Raw genomic sequence first — 26,912 nt, forward strand, 5'->3', positions numbered from 1 at the left:
GAAAAGCATGCAAATACACAAACACACACACACACAAAAAAATGACATCACAGCACACATTATACTGATGCCTCCCACATTAATAAGCAAAGATATCAAGATATCCTTAGTCGATTTAAAGATTAAACTCTTCTAATGGGGATGTACCAGTATAATTACAGCCAAACATAAATATAGCACTAAAAATGTAAAATAAATTAACACACATGTGGTTTTCATGCAACAAAAGCAGTGTGTATGGCACAGTTTCAGAAGGGTAAATGAACCCCAGGTGAATTACCCGTAATGTAACATATTTAACGATTCAGCTGTCAACTAAACAGAAATATAATATGATTTTTTTTGCATGTATAAATAGACTCGCTGTGTGTGTAGGTATTAGGTATTCTGCCTTTTCACTGTCATGCTGTGTTACAGTACCTTTGCTGCCACTGACGGAGGTTTGGGGACACTGGAGACCCTGGGAAAGAAATGAAAGAATGTATGAGTTAAACGTTGACACATTACAATCACAATTATTTTTAATTGCAGTGTTTGGATTTGAGAATGCTCTTGCTATTTATATATTCAAGTGACTGTAAAACAACATTGGGGTTTTTTTTGTTGATCTTTAAAACCACACAATTGAACTTCAAGGAAGTCTGGAGAACCTGAGCTCTTAGACCAGAGCTGTGACGTTTCTGTCATCAACAATGTCAGAATTCCACAGACTTACTGTGTATGCATGTATCATAATGTGAAACTTGAGCTGCGGTAGCTCAAAATGTTGGTCTGCATCTGTCAATGCATGTGTACGTCCAAATCATACAGCGTTTTAGTCTAAAAGGCCCGTATTGTTCTGATATACTTGGTGTTTGATACACTGTGAATGTTCGTCGTTCAATCTTTTCAACGCTCTTTTGCATCATTCTCATCTTTTCTCCAATTAACATCTGCAACTCCATGCAACTTGGATTAAACGTTCAAAAAGGTCCCTTGTAACACGAAAAGTTACACGCAGCACAAATGAAGTGGTTGTTAAGCTTAACCGAGCATGATATAAAGGGAGAAAACATGAGGGAACATAAATTAGAGGTTGAATACATGTCTGAGTAACTGGAGAAGTTTAAATGTCAGCAGCAGCCAACGTTACTTTCAGAGCAGCCCTTCTAGAAACTTCCTCAGGGAGGTTCATGTCCTTCACTTGTGTAAATCTGAACCTACGGTCTTGTAGTAGCAACAAACACTCTGGTACATCGACTCGTGCTCTTCCTCTCTATGCCTCGGCTGCATACAGTGTCAATTTCCTGCAACACAACGTGACAGAATTTTAAATAACACCTGCAGCAAAAATGCTATGCTTTGAACTACATTTGTAGACAGATTGCATCCTTTCTGGTATGCAAAGGTCACCGCAGTACCTTGTCCTCCATTTGTTACAATCTGCACTCTTACCATGAGATGTGACTAATAAATACACACTCGACCTTTAACAGACGACTTTGCCTTTTCACTAAGAAAAGTTGACAGATGTTAACTTTGGCTCTGCTGTCAATGATCGATGGCTGTGTTCAGTCTTTGTAAGTCAGAACAGGGTGACAGTAAGACAAAGTTCACCCTGAAATCAAGCACACAAAATGGAACTCAGTCATCACTCACTTGATTATTTACACTTTTGACATTAAAAAGGGCCCATACACTTGAATTTGGATTAAATGTATGTCACATTTGCACGTGTTTCCACTGTTTAAAGTAGCCCAAGTCAAAAAGCACCCAGTTGGTGCAGTGCTTAAGTGCCTCGAAGCTGATGTGACCACAGCAATGATCTCAGTTGCTAAACCACTGGCACGGGAGTGAGGCACATGAAAGCGACAGAAGAACACCAGCGTATTGAGTAGATATTTCAGGTATGAAATCGTCATCCCCTGTGAGCTGTAGCTATAACTGGAGGCACCAACATGGAAATGTGCTGAAGTCATATGGTAAGAATATGAGAAGAAGAAAAGATGTCGGCACTGGGTTTAATCTGGAAGGTTTTTCTCCGGGGAATAACGTAGTCAAAGCTTTTAAAGAGGTAACTTTATTAAATGACCCTCACAACTTTGTGCCACTGGAGCTTTAGAGATTGTGTTGATGCTTCATTGGTGTAGTGATAAACAAATGAGCCACATTTGAGTTCTGCTTTGTCCGTGTGGCTTGTGTCTACAGTATATGACATGATATACAAGACCTTACACTATTCTGTATGTTTCCCCATAACTCACATGTGTCAGGGTCAGAGAGTAAGTGGATACAGTAGAGACCCTCAAAATGTTAAAGTAAGAAACAAAACACACAACTTGTTTGCCTCCTGCGTAGCATACGTTTGTGGTGTGTTTGCATGGTTCCACAGCTGTTTGACTTTCCATGTCTGTGTTTCCATGTTTCACATTTGTAAAGGTTTTATGTTTTTAAAACGGAGCAAATGGTCAGTTTGGGCAACTTTCCCCGGCACTTCTTTGTGGTGACTGCCATTTTGTTTTCCCTTTGATACCTTGCCACATGAGTGCATTGTGTAAAATTTCCTTTCACTTTAAATAAATGTCGAAAACGCACATCATACTTTCACAAGTTCTCACGCGTTGTGTTTGTTTTCTTATTTTCTCCGCAGCAGCTCCTCCTTTGAATTCAAAAACAGGAATCCATCACAGCACCTGCACGTGATTTACTCACAACATGTATGATGGGATTTTGTCAGTGGATGTAGTCGGCGGTTAATCTGTTAATATTTAATCCATATGTCATTACCACACCTTGATTTTATATAAAAAAAAATGTGCACTAATTAACATTAGGCCTGTACTATTCACGTGCCAGATTAAGTCATAACGGCTAATTTTCATCTGCTGTTTCTAATATGTTGTTGTTATTTTGTCCAGTGTTTCTTCTTGCTTACCATTCACGAAGCATCTGGACGACATTTGCATTTCGATCTTCTAATCTGGTTGCTATTGTTCGGCTGACTGAATGTGATTACCGAGGACGATAAACAGGTCTTTGAAATGTGTGATTTTCTTGTGAAACTGGGTGTTTTTTTTTTATGTATTTTAAATTCATGCTGCTGTGCGACTCTTCACTTGTTTACCGACATTAATTAAAATGACTTGCCAGTAAAGGGGAAGATGCCATGTTTTCTTCTAGATCTATTAAATCACAGGTTTGCGCCCCCGCGGCTGTTCTTCACAGTTGTGCATTTGCGTTTAATCTCTCTGGTCTATTCTTACTCAGTGTTTCCACGGCTGAGCGCTGACACGCCATCGACCTCACCAGCAGTCGAGCAGCCACACTGAATCAATATAATTGTTGTTGTGTGAGCGACTGGGATTAGTTACCAACACCAGCAGAGGCGATATACACATTTCCTACAACATAGATTCAGATATAGAAAAAGACACACAGAGACCTGTTTTACAGGAGAGGTCTGCAAGACTTTTACAAGTGGAACTGATTCTGTCGCACACAGCCTTCATGTGTGTGACCTGGTGTTTCCTTTAACAGAACAAACTACCCACTTGAGTACTCAAACACACACACACACACACACACACACACAGAGGGAGAGCGAGAAAAAGAGACATTTGTATTTCAGTATAAAGAATTTCTTTAATGAACTGCCATTTCAATGACAGAATTCTCAAAGGTAGTGAGTGGACAAAAGCACTCATATCCAGTCCTCACGTACCAAGTCTGCTTTTTATGATCTCACATTACAGTAATTTGTCTCTGCGAGAAACTTTTGGTATCTGGTGCAGGCATTCAGTGTGATCTTATGCAACTCCAGTCGAAACACACAAGTCAATATTAACCCAAATGTTTGAAAAATGAAGTGTTGAATCAATTTGTTTTTCTTTGAATTGCTTCAATTTATCATTTCATGGGTCCAAGTATTTATCTACGCAGGTATGAATCAAAAAGCAAAACAGCCCAAATCATCTTTCCTCCCTGAGGCGGAGCTACAGATTTCCGTATTAAACACATGAATTAGAGTGAAAGAAAAATGTTGTCCTTTTGCTAAGCAACTGTAGACACTGAACCGTTTCTGTTTAAACTCCTCTTTTTTATTCTATCTATGCACCGTTCCATCTCATTTCTATTTTAAGTATTTTCCTCCCTTCTTACTTAGTCATTCCTGCCTCTCAGGCACTTTGCCTGTCCCTTGAATGAGCTCACCCTTTTTAAACAAAAGTGATAATGATTATTAAAACAAAGAAATGTATGCAGTCATTCCTGAACCAGGGACACACACTCGGAGCACTTTTTCTGTGTCTTATTAGGGGAAAAAAAGGAAAAGTTTTTGTTTTTTTTCTGACTGTTTTACATTAAACTGAAGCAGACGGACCAACGGGACCAGGAGACAATGCCAGCTTACCACTAAGGGCAAAGTGACTGGCAGAATTGTTGCCACTTGTGGTTTAGCTTTTGGGTGCCTAATACGTTAAGCGTGTGTGTGTACTTTTATTTCTACTATCTTTGTGGGGTCCAAAAAAGGTTTTTGACTTTGTGGGGACTTTTTGTCTTTAAAGTGTTTTTTCAGGGTTAAGATCTGGTTTTAGGGTTAGGGTTAGAATTAGGTTTACGGTTAAAGTTAGGCTCTTAGTTGTGATGGTTAAGGTTAGGGTAAGGGGCTAGGGAATGCATTATGTCTATGAGTCGTCCTCACTAAGGTATCAAAACAAGTTTGTGTGTGTGTGTGTGTAGACGGGCAACTGTATGATGTAATAAATTTGGCCACATTCAAAGACAGTGAGAAAGAGAGCGCAGTCCTCCTTCTGTGTTATTTCACAGTGAGTTTTAAGACCACAGTGTGAGTTTATCTGGAAATGGCCTATAAATAGATCTGGAAGCTGAGTCCGCCTGTCTTTATCAGTCCTCACATTAGGAAAGTCCAACAGGAGACAGGGGTCACTCACCGATCACGAGTAGTGTAAGTCTGTGTTTCGTGTGTGTGTGTGTGTGTGTTTGATCCGCCCTGTTCTTTATTCACTACCTCCCACCACTATCTCCACAGAGGCCTCGACAGGCCTTTCCGCTGTCGATGACCTCACATGAGACATTAAAAGAAACTTTTACACTGACCAGACCAGAGTAATGAAATATGGTAAAACTGTAGCTGCTTCACTACAAAAACATTACTTTATTACATTAAATAAACAGAGAAAAAATTGCAATGCAGTGTTTGAACAGTCACACTCATTGACAAAAGAAAAAACTTTCAGTTATTGTTTATCTTTTTTGTGACTGTTTCTCATTCTAATGTATATTTCCAACCTTACATGTCTGGCTATAAGATACGGCCACAAAGGCCATCACAATAAACATCTATTAGAGCAGTTGACTTAAGTAATTATCATTACGTCTTGATGAATTGGGATTTTTGCTCTTGAGCGAAAGTTAAAGAAACCATTCCTTTAGAAAACACGCTTTAAACACAAATATTTCACACATTGGAAGTAAAAGATTTGTAGCGATTACATGTGTTACTGTTATACCTCACAGTGTGCCCTCACCCTAAATGCAAGTTGATTACAATTGCCCTTTGTGCCAAAGTCCTCTTTGATGCTGTGGTAAAGAACAAGCAGAAAATGCCTGAACATATCACAATTGTGTTTCCTGTGATAAAACAGCAACACAGAGGCACATTTAAGAGCTCACTTTCTAACAAAAACACACAGCAGTAGACTGGTACTCCAAAGTGCTTTCAAAGCAGAACATGTGGGGAAACATAGACATAAAGTAGAAACTTGCCAAGGTAGGATAAAGGAGGGCAATGTTGCCAATAGCCTGCAGGTCAACAGTACTGCATCAAAACCCCAAAAGAACAGAGGAGCCTTCATGACTAATACTTACCATTCCACACTCAAAGACAACTACCTGACCTGAACATCTCACTGTACCCCAAAGGTTGTAAAATCAAAATAATGGGTGAGTATAGTACGTGAGTGATTAACAGTACGGGGTGACGGCTGAAAGCTGGAAAATACTGCTACTATACATATTTTATTAAGGTTGGACATCAAACAAAAAGTTACAATATGAAAAGGAGAGTTACTGTTTTAATGTGTACATCCAGCAGCACAAATTAATATAATTTCAGATAGGGAAAGTGAATGGAATAAGTGATGGATGATTAAATCCAGGATAATGCAGTAATGCCAACTGCTGCAAAACACCATCCACCAACCAACCACTAGATTAACAGTCTGTTACAATGTATCATTATTCATGAGATATTTTCCAGAGTATCGTAAAGTAGAATATTTTAAGTTACATTGACTCATATGTATGTTTTAAAGGCTAAGGGCTTATGTTTTCTTTTACATGGAACTGCCATGCAACTGGATAAATGTTAGTCAGACTGTCTCTGGAGTCACGGGGCAATAAAGCAGTGGATGGGAGGACTGGAGTCCTGTGTTTTCTTTTGAAATCTAATTAATTCTTTTAGCGCTACGTTTTACAGCAGACTGACCAAGCAGTAAAGACTCTACATAGGAAAAGAGAAGCTCACATGGAGATGGTAAGACGGACTGACTCTGGCATGCACCGACACACATTTTAAAAGATCTTTTCTCATTGTTAATGGTTCTTGACCTGATAATGTCCCGTCACGTCTCTTAGCAGCACCTCATAGCACTGTTCATCATTTAAGGATTTAAAGCGTAATTAAATAAAGTAATGACTCCATGAACCATAACTGGAGTGCGGCCAGTCTATTTGTGAAATACACACATAATGTTTCCACCCTGCGACCGCATACAGAAATCACAAAACTCAGCTTTTCTTCTCATTGCTTCTGATTGACAATCTTAACAACAATCATATAAGTTGAGGAGCAGATGAGGACAACGCATAGAATTGAGCACTTTACACAGCTTAAACCCAACATAACTGAAGGCCCGATGCAATTTCATGAGACTCACATGAAGATTGCTGAGCTTCAATTGTGGGTCCTGGCCAGAGCTTCAATTATGGGTCCTGGGCAGAAGGATTTTAGGAATCTTTGCCTTGAAGGCAAACTCAGTACATGCTGGGGCTCCAAGAGGCAAACTAATGGTACCGAGGGGCCCCAACCAACTCGATCTGGACAGCTACATGATGTGGTCCCAAATCAGACGAGTTAAAACAGAGACCTTTAATGGGCATTTCTTGCTGTGGTTTTGCCAGATCTATCAACCCCTAATCTATGGTCTCAAATTATATGCTTATGTACTTATGTACAAGAGAAAGTTTTATTTTCTTATAATTTAAGTGCCGTCTACTTTGCAGCTTAGTTTTCCCTCTGGTAGCACACAGTTATCTTTAATAAAGCAAAAACACAGATAAAAACACGCAGCCATTTAAGAAAGAACAGACAGAACGACAGGGTAAAGAGACGGCAGTCAAAGCTGAGCATCAAAATGATCCACAGCTGGACCAGGAAAGGTTTTCTATATTTAACATCTGGCCTTAGGTCTATTGAAAGGGATATGGATACTGATGGGTGTCGGTCTCATTCAGACTGATTCACTCACAGATGAAATACCCCCTGGCCTGTATGTATTTCCCTTATTTATTTATTTCAAGGTTTAATGTCCAACTTTCTGTTTAGCTGGCTCCTTTCTTCATTTCTCTCCAACAAACACACAGGTTTGCGGAGCTTTTCCTCTCAGGACAATGCACTGAACAAAGGGTCATCTCTAACCTTAACCATAACCAGTTAATGCCTAACCCTAACTATAACCTACCCAGTCTTAGCCCTGAATTTAATCAGCTCTTCAGAAATGAAGCTCTGCCTTAGTAGCACCAGGTTTTGGTCTCTATAAGGACAACTGATCCTGACAAGGTCAGTGTTCATGCCAGAATACTGTACGTCCTAAAGAGGTAACAAATGCAGGCACGCATACACACTCACATATATTCTCCTGCAGCATTCTAACTTAGGACAATCCTAACTGTTAACCTAATTCCAGCCTAAAACCAGGTCTTAACCCACAAAAAGCCCTGTGAGGACCAGAAAAATGTCCTCACTATCCCAAAATGTCCTCGCTCCCTCTGGTTTACATTGATGTTTTTCTGGTACTCGCAAAGCTACACATACAAGAACACACACACACACACCACTCTGCCCTCCAGATGTTTTTTGAGTGGCACCGAGTCTAATACATTAAACCCACAGTATGCAACAGATACAACCGTGATCGTGAAATGAACCTGGCTCTGATGTTTAACAAAAGTCCAGAAGTTATTACTTGACTTATTTTTTTCTGAAGTATTTTAAACAAATGACAAGAAACTGGTTTGCCTCACTGTGTCCCTACAAAAAAGGGTATTCACTGTTACTAACATTCCCTATGTTTTGTTGGAAAGCAACACAAAAACATATTTGTGTACGCAAAAGTCCCACAGATGTGTTCAAACCTGTACATGCTCATTGGGATTACAGCCTCCACCTGTGTTGAAAATGTTGTCATCTGATTATATAAATAAATCAGGGCAAAAATAAATATACAGCGAGTCACTTGGCTGAATTTCAACATATCTGAGCCAAAACTGAACTGATAACACTGGAGACTTTGAAAGCTCAAACGAGAAGATGGTAAATGGTTTCTGCGAGGGTATTGCATTTCAAAAAATGTTGATTAAGACTTATTAAGAGTCATTTTTTACTATAATTTCAAGCCTATTTTATTTGGAGCAAAGCAGTTAGGATTCTGACACCACATTGCACCCCCAATGTTTATGAAATGTAGCTTCGTATTTTTGTCTTTCAGGAATCCAGATGATTCTTCACAAAGGTCCAGCTGTTCCATTTAAAAGGTACCATTCAACAGCGCTGGCTGGCCTAAAAGATGAGTGAATTTGGCTTATTGTAAGATATCTTTGGAGAGGAATTCAATTGCTGACACAGAGGAGCTCAACAAAGTGTTCTTGGCCTAGGAATATCCACGGGCTTCCTTGTCAGACCCCTAATGTTCTTGGGATTCTTTGGCAAAAACAACAGACCAGCAGAAGACGGACAGAAACAGGTGTGTCTGGCTGTAGCTGCATTCTCATGGTATTAGGATATTACTGGCGAATGCTCCAAGCCTAGCCAGAGATGACGGTCGTCAGTTTTAGATGATCTTTGGCAAATACTACAGAGCAGTGAAAGGCAGTGACAGGTGAACCCGGTTAAATGCACTTGGCTTTGGAACATCTTTGGCAAATATCACAGCTGAGTAAGTGACAAAGGCAGCTGTACTGAGCTGTGAAAGTCTACAGCTACAGTACACGGCCTCCAAGTTCTAACTGATCGAGCACTTAAAACACTTGTTAAACCAGCACCTGACACTCTGTGAATGGTTTCATAATCACTACTGTTATGAGTAGTAGTGGCAGTAGTAACATCAATACACAATAGTGTCCCTTTATGACAGGCACATTATGACATTATACTGTATGAGGGCGGGCTGGAAAGTTCACAGGCTGACTAAGATGGAGTAATGCCAGAGGAATGAAACTTGGCATCTGCAGAAAATAGGGTTAGCCCCCCAAGGGCATTCATGCTGACATGGTTGCTATATTAGGGGATGAAGCCCCAGGTTTATCAACTGTGCAATAGTGGGAAGGTGAATCCAAGAGGGGTAAGGAGAGCCTTGGAGATGACCCAAACCTTAACCGAAGAAAACATTGACCACGTTCACCACATGGAAATGGATGACAGACGTTTTTAATTGAATGTTAGCAAATGCTGTTAGCATCTCCAATGAAGGAGTAGAGAACGTTCTGCACAAGAATCTTTCCATGTGAAGGTTTCCGCTTGGTGGGTGCCACAGCTTTTAACCCATGATCAAAAGCACACCAGGATGGTCATGTCGCAAGAGAACTTGGCACATTTTGAAGCATATTCAGCTGTTTCTTATGAAAATTTCCTATCCCAGGATGAGTGTTCGGTCCACCACTTCCAGTTGAAATATCTGCTGTTGAGGACCAGGATGAGCCTCTGTACAAACAGCATCCAAGTGCTGTCACATTTAAAACCATGCACTTTGTTGTGGTTGTTATCATTCAAAGCAAATGCCTCAAAGTGTGTTTGCACAGTGCATGAATATAATACTAATATATACTGAACTTTTGTTATACTGACATTAAAGACAATTATATCGCGAAATACAGTATTTTGTTATTATTACTACCACCTGATGGTGGATGGTCTGCACGACCATCCAACACAGGGCCGCCAAGTGTATAGCAATAATTATTTCGGCCTGTGAAAATAGGATCAGAGAGGAACTTGTTTTGATGGGGAGCAAGCACTGTCAATAAAATTAAAAGAAGAAAAATATTTTCAGCATTTTCAGATGTTGGTTGCCAGTTCAGACATTGCTGATGTGTCCTGTAGAAAAGGGGATTGAGAAATAGATAACAGGATGATAGTGGATGGGAAGGAGAATGCTGCGAGTAGCCAATGTCAGTTGACTGTACAAACTCACTAAATCAGACCGACACTAGCTCATCAATCTCTCTCTCTCTCCCTAATGTATTGTGATCTTCGCTTGCCTACTTTCTGATAAAAGCATAAATAAAATAGCCAAAGCAATAAAACACTTTATGTCCAACAACACAACTGAAACATGCTGTACTGCTCTAACAGAAGGTTCCATTACCACCACAGTTAAAATACAGCATTGATGGTGCTAGTTTACAGCCCTTCAAAAAAATGTGAGCTACAATGTTTTCTTTCTTTCCTTTTTTTTCTTTTACATTAGTCTTACTGTAGTTGACTTGACTCCTATTTTTTTTTCAGTGTGCCTTTGCTTTGAAGCACTTCAACAAGCCAAGTGTTTGCCAATGTGGTTACATTAACATTAACACACACACACACACACACACACACACACCTATATATATTTAAAGCATGGTCTCTTCCCATTTTGTTTAAAAAAAAAAAACAAAAAAAAAATGAATTTAATCTTCTTCTTCTTCAATGCCAGCCACATTTAAACATGCTTTTCTTGGTCCATGCAGGTCAGTTACAAGTAAGCTGTCACCGCTGGGTTTCATTTCAAAGGGTAAGCTAAAAACAGGCAGTGAATCATATCATTAGTAGTACCAAGTACCAGTCTGTCTTATTTGCACACTGACCTATACATCAACTGACTACTTATGTTCATAATGTGATACTGTATTTTGTTTTGTTTTTTACATTTTTGGTACAATAAGGCAGTTATTTTTAGATTTCATTGTCATGATTGTTATATTATAAACAATACATCTGAATAAGTATGATACAGTTATTCACAACTAAACACTGAAGTATGCAGTATACAGTAGAATGCTGTATTTCGTAGGCACAGACCCAAAAAGGAAAAGTTAAATACTGCCAATGCAGCCGACGCAGAACTGCTCAGGCTTTGTCAGGGTTGACATCAAATAATCTTGGAGACATTATTTGAAGGTTGAAATTCTATAATAATACAGTGGCTATTGTGGATCTAGAATATAATAGAAAAGACCACTGTGCTGCATTGCAGAGTTACTGCACAGGGACAAAAGCTCTAATTGTGTTTATCCACAGCTTGTTATGGCCAATCTGTGTGACTTGATGTGTCGTGATGCGATGAGAGGACTCACGGAGACACTAATTCACAAAGAAAAGACCAGTCGAATACTGTAATTATCCTGTTTGAGGTCCTTTCAACAAGGGGAGATCTTCACGAGATAGAAAGGGAAGTGGGAACCATTAAACTTAGCACAACAGATTGAAAGGCTGCACGGAAACCTTCCTTCATGGCGTGATAGCTTGCTTATTCAATCATTGTGTTCATTTTCCGGGGAGCATGTGCCTACATAATGTGAGTGAGTACATCAGGTCAACAGCATTTCAGTCTGTACCTGGTAATTTTCTTAACACACATCACAACCTTGAAATTGTTCCAGTACTAGTGAAAAACACTCAGACACACACACACACAAGCACAGGCCCATTAAATAGTCGAATGGGCTTCGAAAAAGACTGTGGGGAATAAAGCATTTAGCCAGACACTGTAAGATTAAGTGCCTAACACAAGCGTGGTTTTGTTAAGACACCTAATGATCGGATGAAATGAACAGTTTAATACTTTATACTCAACAGAGAATAATTATATTGATAAAGAGCCTAATTTAAGTGCAAATACATTGGGACTTCACTACGCCAGTGCAATGTCATCAGGACAAAGCCATCAGCAAATAGGAAAAGTACTGCTTTTCCAATTCCACTGGAACTCCCAAATGTTATTCTACTATAAGATCCTGCTTGCAAACTTCTCTTACATTTCTTCTTCATTTTTGGGCAACTTGGATGTTCCCTCCATCTGGAGGGGGACAGTTTTATTATTTTGTTTGCACATTGCAACATTACAAACAGGAAGTCAGTGCCATAAATAGAATGTTCCCATATGGTCTCTTAATTATATGAACATGTTTCATTGGAAAATTGGGTCACTAAAATCATTGTTAGCTCCACCACTGTCACAATTCAGGGAAACAAACCAAAACCTGACCCACAAAAACAGATGATGTGTGTCCATGTACAGTATGTCTATGTGTATATTGTAGACACATGTGCTCCACATCTGTCTGACATCACCCTTGTAAATCTGTCAGCCAAACAAGATATTAGTTTTTTTTGTGTGGATTTTTTCTTTAGTTAGACACTAAAGAAATTGAAGAAATTGTACACCGAACGCACAACTTGAGTGTACAATGCACAGCTCAAATTTGATGAGGATATGCTTCTTCTTTGACATAATGACATTAAACGAAACATTAGACATTTAGACATCTTAAACCATAAAGATGTTAACAACACACATTTGTGCCATTTTTAAGCTATTTCAAATGTAGGATTTTTGGATTGTATCGCATATTATATGTTTTTATCCAGTGATTTTGACAGTATCATATCGGCAAATACAATCAACAAACTTGTGTCGTTTAGGCACCTGTTGGGGCACTGATTGCTTTACTTCGATATGTTTTCCATTGTAGGAACAATAAAGTTTAACAGAAAGCTAAATGAAAGTGTGATGGTTGGTAACCATGGTATTTGCATTTGTGCATTAATAAACCCTGGTTTCTGCTCCAGCTGTTGAGTGCCAGGATAATATGACCCTACTTACATCTGACATGTCACCTTTAGAAATATTTGCAGCTGTAGCAAATTCAGCTGTATGTGAGGTTAATCTCTTCTTCTAGAGATCACTTCACTTAACAGCTTTTCTTTGTCTTGTTCTCCTCCTCACATCTGCTGCCCATCCCCACTCACCATCAAACCTTTATTTGGAAAAAGGAATAACAACCTGTCTCCTTTTAAAAGACACTCATGCGGACGCCACATGCATTGTTTCAACATTTCCCACTGTTACCATTCCTTCTGCTATCTGACCCAGTGACGAGCCCAATCACAGTCTACAGACAGAAAGGTAAAACGAAAAGAGAGAAGATGGATGCCAGTAAAAAACGAACCAAAACAAAAGACGAGATTGGTTCTTTCCATTACGCATGTAAACCTATTAAACTCCAGATGGTGACCTAAGCGTGGCACTTTTTTGTTCTTTTTTTTTTTTTAACAGAATGTTCCTAACTAACCTAAACCACAATGACAATGAATGCCAAACAACTAATTGAAAGAAACCATGAGCTTATTTCTCGTAGAAGGCTCTGTCAATCTTCTAGACCTTAAAGTATTGCAGTGAAGCAGAAGCTGGAGCCAGCTGTCCTCTGAGCCTGCCTGGTCACACAGCCTTAATAATACATTACTGCCACTTAATGAAACATGCCATGTGTTTCCAATAGGGCATGATTCAACCATTTGAGGCTTAGCGTCTTCAATGGGCACAAGACACAGAGCAATAATGACGGGTGCTGCAAAAAAGTACACCCATACATGAGATTCACTACAGTGGTTTACCATAATATAAGAAATGACACACAGGAGATGGTTTGGTCAATGCAGATTAATCAATCTACATATTATCGACATTTACATGTAATTCCTGCATTTTTAAACTGGTTGGCTGTGGTTTTACTGGGAGGTTGTGTAATGGACTACATAGATCTTCTATTCAACTAAATCCTGAGTACCAATTTGACTTGGTACTGCACCAAAGTTTGGATGAAGCACAGAAATGCCTGAGCCATCCGATATTTTGAAAATCAATTTTGTGACGTTTCTTCAGTTTGAAATAATTTAAAGATGGTATGAATCAAATGGCTACCGGAGAGGTCTCCGAAAGGGAGGTTTTCCTCTCAGCTGTCAACAAGTACTTGCTCACATGCAGTGGAAACTCACAGGTTTCTCTTTACTATAACTGTGCAAAATCCCTTTGAAATGTCAGTCACTGCTATGAAGATAAAAATTGCCCTAAAGTATATACTTTTTCTTCAGTTTAAGTGGCTGCATGTGTTGCACATTGTTTTTAATAAAACTTTGTGACCTTCCTCAAAGTAACAACCTTGGCTGTCTATCCAAATATGAACCCCCCAAAAAAACACATCCCTCATGGCTTTAAGCCGCGTGTTATCCTCTTAGTCTGTTTCCCTCATTATGAAAAAAGGGAGCTTGACCATGAATGTTTCACTAAAAATAAAACACACTAACCCGCAACAAATCTACAAGATGACCTTGCATTTCTAAAAAAACCTGTGGTCGGGTATGTTCTCTGTCCCTTGACCAGACATCCTCCGTCTGTCATCATTTGGACGTAAATTAAAGGACATGCTCAGTTCGCCTCAAAAATGAGGGAAAGAGAAAAAGAAAGATCACCAAGTGAGGACAAAATGTGAAATCCACACACCTAGACAGGTTACACAGGGCAGCTTCAAGTTGTACGTTTGTATGCGCAATAAACAGTGAATCTGTGCCTCCCCTTTTTTGATTTGGAATCTAAAGGGACAAGTGCAGGAGCCTCACATTTCTCACAGTGCTTAAATAAAAACACACACAACCAGACAATTCATACCACATGCGAACCAATATGAAGCCAGACCAATTCACACACACACACACACAGGCACGCTCACACACACACACTCACACAGCTACACAAAGTGTTATCCCTAATCTTAACCTAAAAACAAATAAAATTTTAGCCCTAAACTTGACCAGTTCTTTAGATATGAGGTTCTGCTGCATTAGGACAGTGTATTGGTCTCCATGAGGACTACTGGTCCTGACAAGGTCAGAGTTTATGTCATACAATGTCCTGTAGAGGGAACAAATACAAGCACACACAGACACACACAGTAACAGAACTGCTTGTAATAAATCAGCTCCTCTGTACAAGGGGATTGAAGAGTAGGCCATGGGGAAGAGGGGGTGGTCAACATGTGTGATGCTCTCACTGTGATTTTATTAATTCCTTTTTCCTTTAGGGAATGGGAGATCAGGCAGAACTAATCATGCTGCTGTTTTTTAGAAAGACGATTAACTCTTACAACAACAGTGACCATCTGTCTGTGTGAAGGATTTCTCAGGTTGAGAGAAGAGGCATGGACTTCCAGTGTGACGTACAGACTGATTGTTTTGGGTGGCGGGGAAGATGGGGGGGGGTTAAAGAGAGAGTGTATAGATCCTGTGCTGTCGCTGCAGATAAATGGCGACCCGTTAAATCATTGTACAGCGAGGAGGCTGGTTTTCCGCTTTACGACTACAGACAGGCACGCACACACGGTGTGAGGTAATCGCTTACTTCTGCAGGGTGAGGCTGAGGTTGCCAGCGCAGTTCTTGATCTTGTTCTGGGCCTCCAGGTGGTTCATGCCCTCAGTGGCGATGCCGTCAATGGACAGAACCATGTCACCGACAGCCATGCCAGCTTTAGCTGCCTTCCCACCATCCGTCAGCTGTAAAATAAAACCACACAAATAGCTTAAATTATCACCGGCAGCGAAACAGTAAGGAATATTAAGCAGGAGGTTTGTTCAAGGCAACGTGGGAAATTCACATTCACTCTATATTTATCATGAGATTTATGGATCCATCCCATTTTAGGTATTTGGGTGAAGCTAATGAAAGACCTGGTTCTTTGCCACATGATGGAGGGCCTGTATATTCCCTGATGTGTGCTTACTAGCAGGAGCCTTCATCTTTGAGTTTCTTGTGTTTTGTCTTTATGACCTGCCGTGATACTGGGCTTATCGCTTGTTAGGAGTACAGAAAAGAAAAATGTTCAAAAAGGTCCCTTCAGTTATAAAAAAAAAAAAAAAAAAAAAAGACCACAAAGAAAATGTCGTCTTTGTGTCCAATTTTTTCCACTACTGTATTTCTTGTTGAAGTGACATGGAACATTACATTTAATGACAACCCATTAAGCAATAATGAACTGAACTAAATCTTATTAATGATCTAAAGACTAAATAAAAAATTAACTTTGTATGTAATTATTATAGACATGAGGCAAAAATAATACAGTGTTTTTAAAGCTTAAAGCCATATTATGAAGTCAGTGTGTCCACATACATGTACAGTATAGACACAGAAATTAACCTTATCCTTTCACATATGTTACTGTGGCAATAAATATTAAGCAAAGTGTATGCAGTCCCTGTAAAAAGCAACCAAGCCCTTATTCTCCGTAGAAAATGTTGTTAAAAAGGTGAAAAACAGGTAATTGGGCACTACATGGTGTAGACACATACCAGTTTTATGGGCTTTGTGGAAACAGCAATTATTGTTTGTACACATAATTAGCGTAAATATGTATACAGTCTGTTATTCTTGCCTCCAGTTTTCTGTGTCTTCCATGATTTCGGAGAGATGCTTTAATTATCAGCTTCTAAACAAAGTTTAATTGCTGCACTTCCACTCTGGAGGAAGCTGGTTAATGTGAAACAGATTCAAGCCACGCAAAACTCATGTCGAACAGCAGGACTGGTATTTAATACTGACCCTGCTGCTCTACATGGCTTCAACATGCACAAATGCCTTTCTCCATCAATCGATTATGTAATTGTCACTAATGTTGAATATAGAATTATACAGGGGGGGGGGGGGGACAACTGTAGCAGTTTCGGCTCCGTTGCTGTACAGTTATTTTGTGTGCTTAGTAAACAAATGATGTAATACAGTTGCGAGGCAACTAGCATTTAACAGCCCCATAAACTGGCTTAACGCGACACCAAAATACAATTATATGGGATGGATATGTGGGGTTATGTGTTTTCTATTTGTGCATTGTGCTGAACCACGACCTGTTTCCTTCTTGTAATTGAAATAGATTTAACCCGCATAAGCAAAATATGGCTCGTTTGTCATGGTGGTACAAATGTATGAAAAGAAGAAACAGTTGTGCAAGGTATGTGTCGGAGCCCCTCTTCTCAGCAGGCTGGTGCAGGATAGTAACACATTTGTTTTTTCTCAGGCTGCTAAATCCCTGTTCATGATATCAAAGGTGTGACTACAAGTGTAACAATTATTGATACTAAAATGAAAACTGAAAAATAGACTTTGTTTGGCGTTATATTGCTACCTTTCCTCAAAGAATGAAAACACCTTACAGCTGTGGTTCTGACCATTCTTGGTCAAACCCAAGATCCACGTGTATCCAAAGGGGAGTGAGTTCATCTGTTTCTTTTGACACCATAAAAAAAGGACCACACAGACTTCATCACTTAACACTCACACACACACACACACACACAGAGACAGCACTTTTGTGGCTGTCCTCACTACAAAGAGGCTCTTACTTCACCAACACCATATATCACTTTGAGTGCAGCGGGTGCATTTGGGGCTTTGATAAGGAAATTTGTTTTTGCTAATTTTGTGGCACAACACTGAAGGATAAGAGAGTGCATCGAGACATCATGAGAGAGGGACCTCCCTCTCTGTTTGTATCCTTTGCCACTATACTTGTCTCCCTCTCTCAAACACACACAATCCAAAAATACACACACAGACAACTTAAAGTCATATTAACCCAACCAACACAACATCACCTATAGCAAGCACAGAGGGCAGGAAGACACGAGTAAAGAGGGACTGACTTGACCTTGATCAAATATTGCGTGAATGTCTCTGATGTAAGAGAAAATAGGAGAGTAGGAAAAAAAAACTGGGTACACAGGGCACTGTAGACTCTTTATTCTATTCATTTTTGACTCATGTCCCGGGGTGTGTTCATGCTAACCACTCTGGCAGTGTTGTAGACCAACCTCTCACCACAAATGTTCAATTATATGTGTTCACATAATTAGTGCTGTGTTCCTGCCCAACACAAATGCTGTCCCTCTCGCTCCACATGCAGAGAAACATGCTCTGAAATCACACAAAAACACACCAATTCCTCGTGCACCAAAATAAATTGCCTTCATACAAGAGCTTTTATCTACATGAACTTCAACAAGGGGCCATTCATCAAGCAGAGGAGAAACACTTTCAACTTTAATTTGTGTTGTAAGTCGTAATTAATCTGCATTTAATAAATCTCAATTCCATATTTGTTTGTGCTGCAGGAGAGCTGTTTCCAAAAGCAAAACATTTGTTTTCAATCACTTTGATTAAAAAGATGTCAGAGCTCTCAGTACTTTCAGTTTTCATATCAAAGCGAGAGCAGCAACTCACACAGAAAATCAAAAACAGAAATCTCAATAATCCGTCTCAGCTAAAGGCCAGGCATTTTGTTTTCCAGAGTATTTGATTTATGACGTTGTTGCCTGGTCCCTGACAGAAAACAGCAACTTTTAACATTAGATATACACATCCACTGCAGACGGTGACACACTGATGACGCACGCACACACACACACACACACACACACACACACACACACACACACACACACAGCGCATGTGTGCATGTTCAAATTGTTTTATCTAGCACAGATTCTGGCAGAACTGAGGAGTGTTCCAAATGCAACTTTGAGAGTTGAGGGTTCTTGGTACACCCTGTACAGAGACAGGAGTCTCCCTCATGAAGGCTTGCATCTCCAAGAAGCCGTTGCTGCTGCAGCTGCAGCTGCCTTTGTTAAAGGCACTCAGTCTCCAAAAAGGAGCTCTATCGCACCGTATGTGCACAGTTGTCATGTGGTATGGTAGGGAAGCTTACTTGCACAATTTGCTGGATTATAAGGGGTACTACTTCAAATGGTCTTAAGCGACCGTGGGACTGTAGCATGCATTTCAAGCAGGTCATTACAGCTTAGACGTGAACTTTACACCCCATGTACAAAATATGATCACATTTTAAATAAAGGGTGACAGCCCTACTGGCTATTTATTCATTATGCTTTCTGCTTCAAGACTATTATTTATTGACTTATAACAAGATCACGGATATTAAAATGAAGTGTGCAGGAAAAACGGCATGACAGCTAGAGTGCTCTGATTGCTTAGCAACTCAGAAATCAACAAAACAACAATTACAAAGTCACATGAGGAAGAGCAGAGAGATTCAAGTGTGGTCACACTGGAATGGAAGAAGTGTTGAGGTGAGTGAGATATACGAAAGAGGTACAGAGAGATGGAAAGGAGTTAGCATGAAGAATTTAAGAAAGTGCAGGGGGACAGAAACAGCGGCAGACTTATCCTCAATCTACTCACACAGTAAACTGTGTTTGGTAACATGTCATTAGCTATTTATGGTCGTGAATGAAGTAAATTGTGCTGTTTTGTCAGCTGCATCATGGAAATGCATGAAACGGGATCTTGTGTTCATTTGGCTGAAGTTCTCAGACTGGTGCAAAGAGTACATTTAACATCTGTCTTTTGGATATAGAGTAGTCTGCTGCTGGCAGACTGAAGGTTTGTGAAGCACTTGTATTATTAAATACATAGAATCATACACTCAGCAAAGGTTAGGTATATATTATCAACACTAAAAACCTGACAATGAATGTATAGTATGTATAGAGCAAGCCAAATATGACACAACAATATAAAACGGAGAAAGAAAGAATAAAAATCTGCAGACAGTGCAGACAGTAAAGGCAGCGATCCAACTGCCATTTGGAATCAGTACAGTATTACACAACAAGTCTTGTCAGTGTGTCTGTCAGAATGAATAGTTCTGTAATAATATACACTGATCAGCCACAAGATGAATGTTTTACTCTTGTGGCTGATCAGTGAAGGCATACAATGTCTTAGCGTATAGGAATGTATGTCCATATAGTATGTACACTCGTATGCTGGTACACTCGCACACACTTACTTTCAATCGAATGAAAACATCTGAGGAAAACTCTTTCTTTGCCCACAGCTACATGTACACCGGTATATCTAATAATCACAGCCTGCCTTGTAGCGAACATTAAAGACCATTATAAAACAAGTTTACATCCCATACATAGCTCACTGAAGCCACAGCTGGCCAACCCACAACAACACACTGTACACATTAAACTGAGCTTTTCACACAAGACTGAGAATCTGGAAAAACTACCAGGGTTTACATCCAGCTCGCCTAGTCAAGCATCATTTTACTCTATTGACCTAAACCTTCTTCTTATACATGACAGTGAAAACACAATGATTTTGAAATAGTTTTTCCAAGTAAAGTTTTCACTAAAACGGCAATGTCAAAGTGTTGCAGTCAGTTTAGGATATCTGTCCTTAATCTTGTGGATGAGTTGACAATTTAAAAAATGTTACATAACTAAAAACACATTCTTTTTTTTATAAACCGTTTGCAGAGACCCTTTTTTAAACATTAAATTGGCATTATATTCTCCTGTTTATGTTTGGACAATATTGCCTTTATCTGCCACCTGCAGATCCATAAAATCATGTGACATAATTTTGTCTAATGATTTTTTGATTCAATAAATAAACATGAAATATATCCTATTTACTAGTATGGAAGTATTGGAAAGTGTTTTTTTGGGGGGCATTCACGTGGAGTAGTCGGAGGTTTATAAAGGCAACAGAGCTATATATTGTTGGAGGAAAAATCCACACAGGTCTTGCCTCAACAAATCCACATCAGTTTTGTGTTGTAAAAGCCAACTGCACCTAACTAAACTACAGGGAAACAAGTGGGCATTCACAACCAGACTCAATAATGTGATTGTCGTGGTGGTGCTGGGAAATGTTGCATTGGCAGGACTGGTGAACACCTAACCTTCACTTATAAAACACAAAATTACTTTTGCGTCAAGGCTCCAGTGTGCAACTTTTGTCACCCCCTTCCCTCAGAGAAAATCAAACATGACGCATGTGGGTGATGCTGCACTACCCCCACCCCTCTGCTACCCAATTGGAAAAGGCATGTCTCCGATTAAAGCTGAACATTTTTAACAACAGAATCCACTATTGAATCTTTTTGTATGAGCTAGTTTTTTTTGTCAGCTACCTTGTTTTCCTAGTGTTATGTTGCTGTTGTGCCTTCTCCTAGCATCTGCTCCGTTCATCAGTCATGACATAGAACGAATCACATGCGTGCAGTGCAGGAATGCCGACAGGTGGCGCTGAATTCAAGACACTGCTACAGTGATAAACACAGAAAGAGTCACGTAGAAGCTTTGGGGCCAAATCAAAAATGCGTGAACTCATTTGGCAACGGCGTGAATGTAACAGACATTCATTTATATTCAACGGTTACGCATTGACTGTAGCCTCAATCATTTATTGTGCCTTATTTGTGTCTTAAACTTGCAGTCAATACACCTGGACAATACTCAATTTGCAGCACATAGAGTAGCTCACAGTGTACATGTGCTAGAGCAGAAAAACTAACTCTTTTCTCAGAATCAACGATACAGCCAAAAAAAAAAAGTGACTCCAACAAACTTCATTTTCCAAGATACAAAACAGAGGTGAAGTAAAATGTACTAAACATTTAAACAGGAAATGGACAGCCATTTCTTTTGCTTCTTTTCTCATTCACAGTCATTTCAGTCAAGTTTTTGATTAGCACAAAAAAACCATCTCATCCCTGAGCTGTAGTGTATATACTGACAGGAAAGCAGAGGAGACACTGCAGGATTAGCAGCTCCTGCGGAAAATGCATTATAGTTGTGTTTAACAAAAGGGTATTCATCTCCTTTCAATGTGAAGTGACCTGGCTCTGCTTGTCTTCCAAGCTAATAAAAATCCTTTGGCCTCAGATCATTCTGTTCATTCCAGCTACACTACAATAGCAAAAACATGTGGTTTGATTAGGAGGAATAAGAGAATTTTTACACGATCTGATGTGATCATCTGAAGCTGCCGTTTAATCTGCCTCGAGCTTTTTCAAAATCAAAGTTAATTATCACTCAACACCGCTATTGACAAATGTGAGCCTCTCCGAAAAACTGCCAGTGCTTTTGACTGCTACGAGTATTGAAGGTGTGATTTTCATTTCAGCACAGTTCCTGTATTGGCATGTGTGACACTGATAGGGCTTTTACAATGGATTAGTCAGTCCATTACCGGTGAAGACAGACATGCCTGGGTGAGGTCACCAGTAGGACACACAATATAGAGGGATCGGGATATCTCAAAAAATGAATTCATGTCTTTTCCATTAACTTATCACTTGTATGACACAGGTGCTTAGAAAAACAATAGTTATTATTACAGAAAAATAGAGACCATCACACACACAATCATCTTGAGGAGAATTGTAAGGAGTAAAAAAGATGAATTGTCAAACTGCTGTGAACTCAAGAAAGGTCTGGTCGGCTACAATGTCCAAATATAACAACTACGCTCCAAACAGCAAACACACATAAGCACTCACTGACAGCTTGATTTATAGGAGAGGAAATGATAAGCTGAGGATTCTGGCTCCAGGAATATTTCACTAAGATGGACAGATAGTCAGTGTGAAGCAGGGGACTTGTTGATTAAGACAGATTAAGGTATTAACATTATTACTACAAGTCATATGGACGAGCTGTCAGCTGGCTCTGCCCCTCTGGTATGACATGTTAATTTTTGTTTTGGTTTAGTTTAGCACAGCGTTTGCTCCATCACATATTTCAGGTCTGCTTAGTGATGTGTTGTTATACTGTAAAGTACTGGAAAGTGGAAAATTGTTGGGGGGAGCAAAGAAAGACACAGAGAGATGAGACTATGTATAGAAGTCAACGGTCTTTGAAATAGACAGACGGTGGTCAGTTGTTATCATCGGCTGTTGAAAAGCATCCCCGGGGAGGCAGGAGGCAGACACCACTGCTGCTGCTGCTATTTCAGGAACTGCATTCTTCCATGAAAGGGCTTTAATATAGATTAGCTGTCATTTCTTTTTACTGTAGTCACTGTACTAATTTTATCAAGAATGATTGCCAGTTTGTTTACAGAGATTTGCTTATCTATCTGTCTATTGATATCTACATATATTGATGCTAACAACGATAAACTAAGATCAATAAGTGCTAGAGTCTCATATTGTATACTTCTGCAGCAGAAACTTTCACATTCTCTCTGAAACTAATTATAAACTCATGCACATCTCCAAAAAAGCCTGGTCTCCTCTGACTGGTCAGCTGACCCGCAACTTGGAGCATGAAGCCGAGCTGCCAGACCACTGATACCCACAGACTTCCTGTCCTGATTAGCTGCAAACACTGCTGTTGCCATGTGCCGACTCACATGCTTGGTCAAATGGTCATGTGGGTACATTTGTGGGGGAAAATGCCACAAATTCATGGACAAAATGAACCGAAAACACCATCCAAAGCAAAACCGAGACACTTTAAATACCGTAACACTTCATTTGTGTTTTTGTATAGTTGGTTAACAGGAAAGTACAGTAGTGTGGGCAAGTCTCAGCCCAAAGCCAGTGCTTTTAAAACAGGGAATGAGATCTGAAGTCTTTTTTTTTTGTCTCATAAGTGGGTGTGGTCATAAGAGCTGACCTGTGAAATTATGCAGCTATTCTTGGCGGCTTAATGGATCTACTCCCGAGGGCTGCCTTCCCTTAAATTATTTTAGCCATGGTTCCTATAAATGGGTTGCTTTCATAAAGGTTTAAATATTGATTCACTTAGTAGCCAAGAGTTTTCAGTCTGTGCATATGAGGGACCTTGTTCTCGAAGAGCGTTTTGATCAGTGAAAAAAGGAATTTACAATAAATGGTTTTATTGGGATTTTTAAATGGGTAACTGGACAGCCTCGGCAGGTTTTCTCTCAAATCGTTCAACAGAATATCCATTAGATTGTTGCTTTACTGAAATAATGTTATTTCAAGCGTGTACAAAGATTTCCATCTCAACTATTAACTATGAACCCATTCTCACCTTATGTCATGAGAAAAACCCAATCATTAATTTTTACACATGACCCTTTATATACATTTTACATTCAATCTGTCCTGCTGTTTTTCATACAATTTGTTGTAAAACCTGTACATAACGCTCAGTCATATTAAAAAAAGAAAATCCTTCTGAATTAATGCAAGAGAGGTTCAACGTACTTAAGTCCAACCATAAATATTTCACATTTCACTTCTCACTTTCTCACATTTCCTGCGTTTGTTAAAAGAAAAATCCTTTCTTCTCTAAATTTCTCCTTTTATGGACAAACGGTGATGCTGTGGTTAAAAGCCTTATTTACATTTTGAGAAACACAGCCCTCTTTAAAAAAAAAACTGTTTTTCTACACTTAAACATGAGCACAATTTGTGTTAACAGCAGTTATTGAACAGCTATGGCCACAACTAGTAGACCTATGATGCAATGGCAGTACAATGTCATATTACAGTGGGTATGTCTATTGTCGTAAACAAAACACACGGTTTATTAGCATGCATATAGAGCTTAGCAACAGCAGCTGTTAGGGTAAGTGTGGTTTGGCAGTAATGCTGCAGTTTCTAATAACCTCTACTCTGTGGTCTCTTCTCAGAACCAACGCTGGGGTTAGACTGGCTGAGAGCAGTGAGTGTGCGGCTCTGCTCTATGTGCCAGTGGAGCAGCAGACAGTTTGACAAATCGCAGGTCCTACTTGTAACATTAATGATGGCTTTGTTTAATTCAAGTGTCCCAGTAAGACATGGGCAGCGTGACAAACGACCCCACAGTTATTACCGAGAAACCTGAAGCAGCTGAATGGAATTCAGCCGTCGTTTCATTTTATTATTTACACCTGCGCTTTTCACACTGCATTATATCACCATCTCTGCCTTTCTAGACAAACGTGTATGTGTCAATCGAGAGAGAGAGATCTGGATGGGCTCTTGAGTGACTTCATAAGTCTGTGTCATATAGACTTGCTGTCATTAAAACTCATTGTCTTTGTATTCAGTCACTTCCATACACCATGTATCAGCCTCACTATACAGTCACTCACATTCATTTCCCTCTCCTTCTCCTTTGTTAATCCTGTACATGTTGAAAGTTTCCCTTGAACATTTTCTGAACCTAAATGCAAAGCCAGAACATTTTTACTTTCTGGCAGAAACTCAAACTTCAAACTTCTGTCAATGGCAGTAAGACACATTTCTTCCCCCTTAAGCCATTTTCACACGTGAATTCAAACCGGAGTTGCCCTTTAACACTTGCCTCACACAATTGGATAATGTCTATGTGAGACACATTCACACCAAGTGGAAATATTCTGTTTGGTTTGGGTGGTGCCCGAGTAAAGCATGCCCACTCATGATCTGTGAATTCTGCGGACAATGACCTTATTAGTTGCAATCGGACATTAAACAGACTTTGCCCGATAGGAAGCTGAAAAAAGTTCTGCCGAATGTCTGCCTCAACTGATTTGAACTATTGTGGTTCACACATGCAGCATTGTGTTCCCATAGTGAGGCAGTGTGGCCAATAAAAACAACTCTACGGACAGTTAAATAATTAACTCCCTCAATGTAATTATTCCAAGACCAAAACATTTGGGAGTCTCTTGACTGAAAAAAAAAAAAATCCTGAGCTGAAATAAGGGGAGCAGAATCCAAACTGTGTTTCCATGAATTGACTACTTAAGATGGACTGAAAAAGAACTACTGTTTTCATGACCCAACTCTAATTTTGGATACAATGCCTACTAAATAATATATCATTTTACACTTTTTGATCATAGGTAGTCCTCAAAAAAATTATTTTCCTTTGTTTTTCATAGTCTCTCATTTTTCTCAGTTATTCAGGTAGCATCCGTCATTCGTTTGTGTCCGTGCATACACCACCCTCCCACACACAAACGCGCAACTGTTGTGAGAATTCACATGGTTTTAGTTAGTGGGAAATGTATCACATTCAAAAAGTAATAACACAAGCATGGCAACCCCATGTGGCCCAGAAGGGGACTGGCACAGAACCTCGCAAGCCATTCATCATCAGACTCACATTGCCAGTCTGTGTGTGTGTGTGTGTGTGTGTGTGTGTGTGTGTGTGTGTGTGTGGGAGAGTGCACTGCCTGTAAACTTGAACAGAGCAGATGCTTCACCACATTTAGAACATTTTATTACCATGTTTCAGGATCACACTGTAGTCAAAGTAATGAGGACAGGAGGGGATCAATCAGACCGGTGAGGCAACAAGATAATATTAATAATAATATTTGGTGTAGATGCTGAAACGTGTAGAAAAGTTAGTTGTTGAGGCAGATGAACTGAAGCCAAGAGTGTTGCACATTTGTTGCTGTATTAATATGTTCAATCACCTATTTTTCAGATTTTTCAACTTTGACAAGCTGTGGCTGTAGGGCACAACTTAAGTAAACAGAGTTAATGTCTCTGTGGTTTGGGTTCCCCGCTAACTTTAATCCAGACAGTGAGTAACCTAGCAGACACTAAAAAAAGTGGGGGTTTTGGGGGGTTTTCTTTATGCCCCCCCTTAAAGCACTTTTGCTACCTAAAACAAAAACATTACTAACTACCAGGATTGTTGAGATAAGTATGTAAAAATCTGAGTCAAGTTAAATTTAAATGAACGTAAACAGAATATTTTAAATTGAACTGCAGTGTCACTCATTGAAATTGTGCAGCTTATCTTTTCTCTGTGCAATAATTTATTGAGATATGAGGATGAATGG

General features: G+C 39.5%; 1 protein-coding gene across 3 annotated transcripts in view; it reads right to left on the reverse strand.

The window, feature by feature from the left end:
- pdlim5a (PDZ and LIM domain 5a) overlaps positions 1 to 26,912 on the reverse strand; it is a 49,846-nt gene that overhangs the window by 21,785 nt on the left and 1,149 nt on the right. For all 3 annotated transcript variants that reach the window (XM_058636280.1, XM_058636279.1, XM_058636278.1), the window contains exons 3-4: positions 15,708 to 15,859; positions 421 to 460 (exon numbers count right to left, since the gene is read on the reverse strand). In XM_058636280.1, the coding sequence (XP_058492263.1) occupies positions 421 to 460; positions 15,708 to 15,859 (192 nt within the window). The remainder of the gene's footprint in view (positions 1 to 420; positions 461 to 15,707; positions 15,860 to 26,912) is intronic.

This window comes from Solea solea, chromosome 8 (assembly GCF_958295425.1).
Source record: "Solea solea chromosome 8, fSolSol10.1, whole genome shotgun sequence".
NCBI lineage: Eukaryota > Metazoa > Chordata > Actinopteri > Pleuronectiformes > Soleidae > Solea > Solea solea.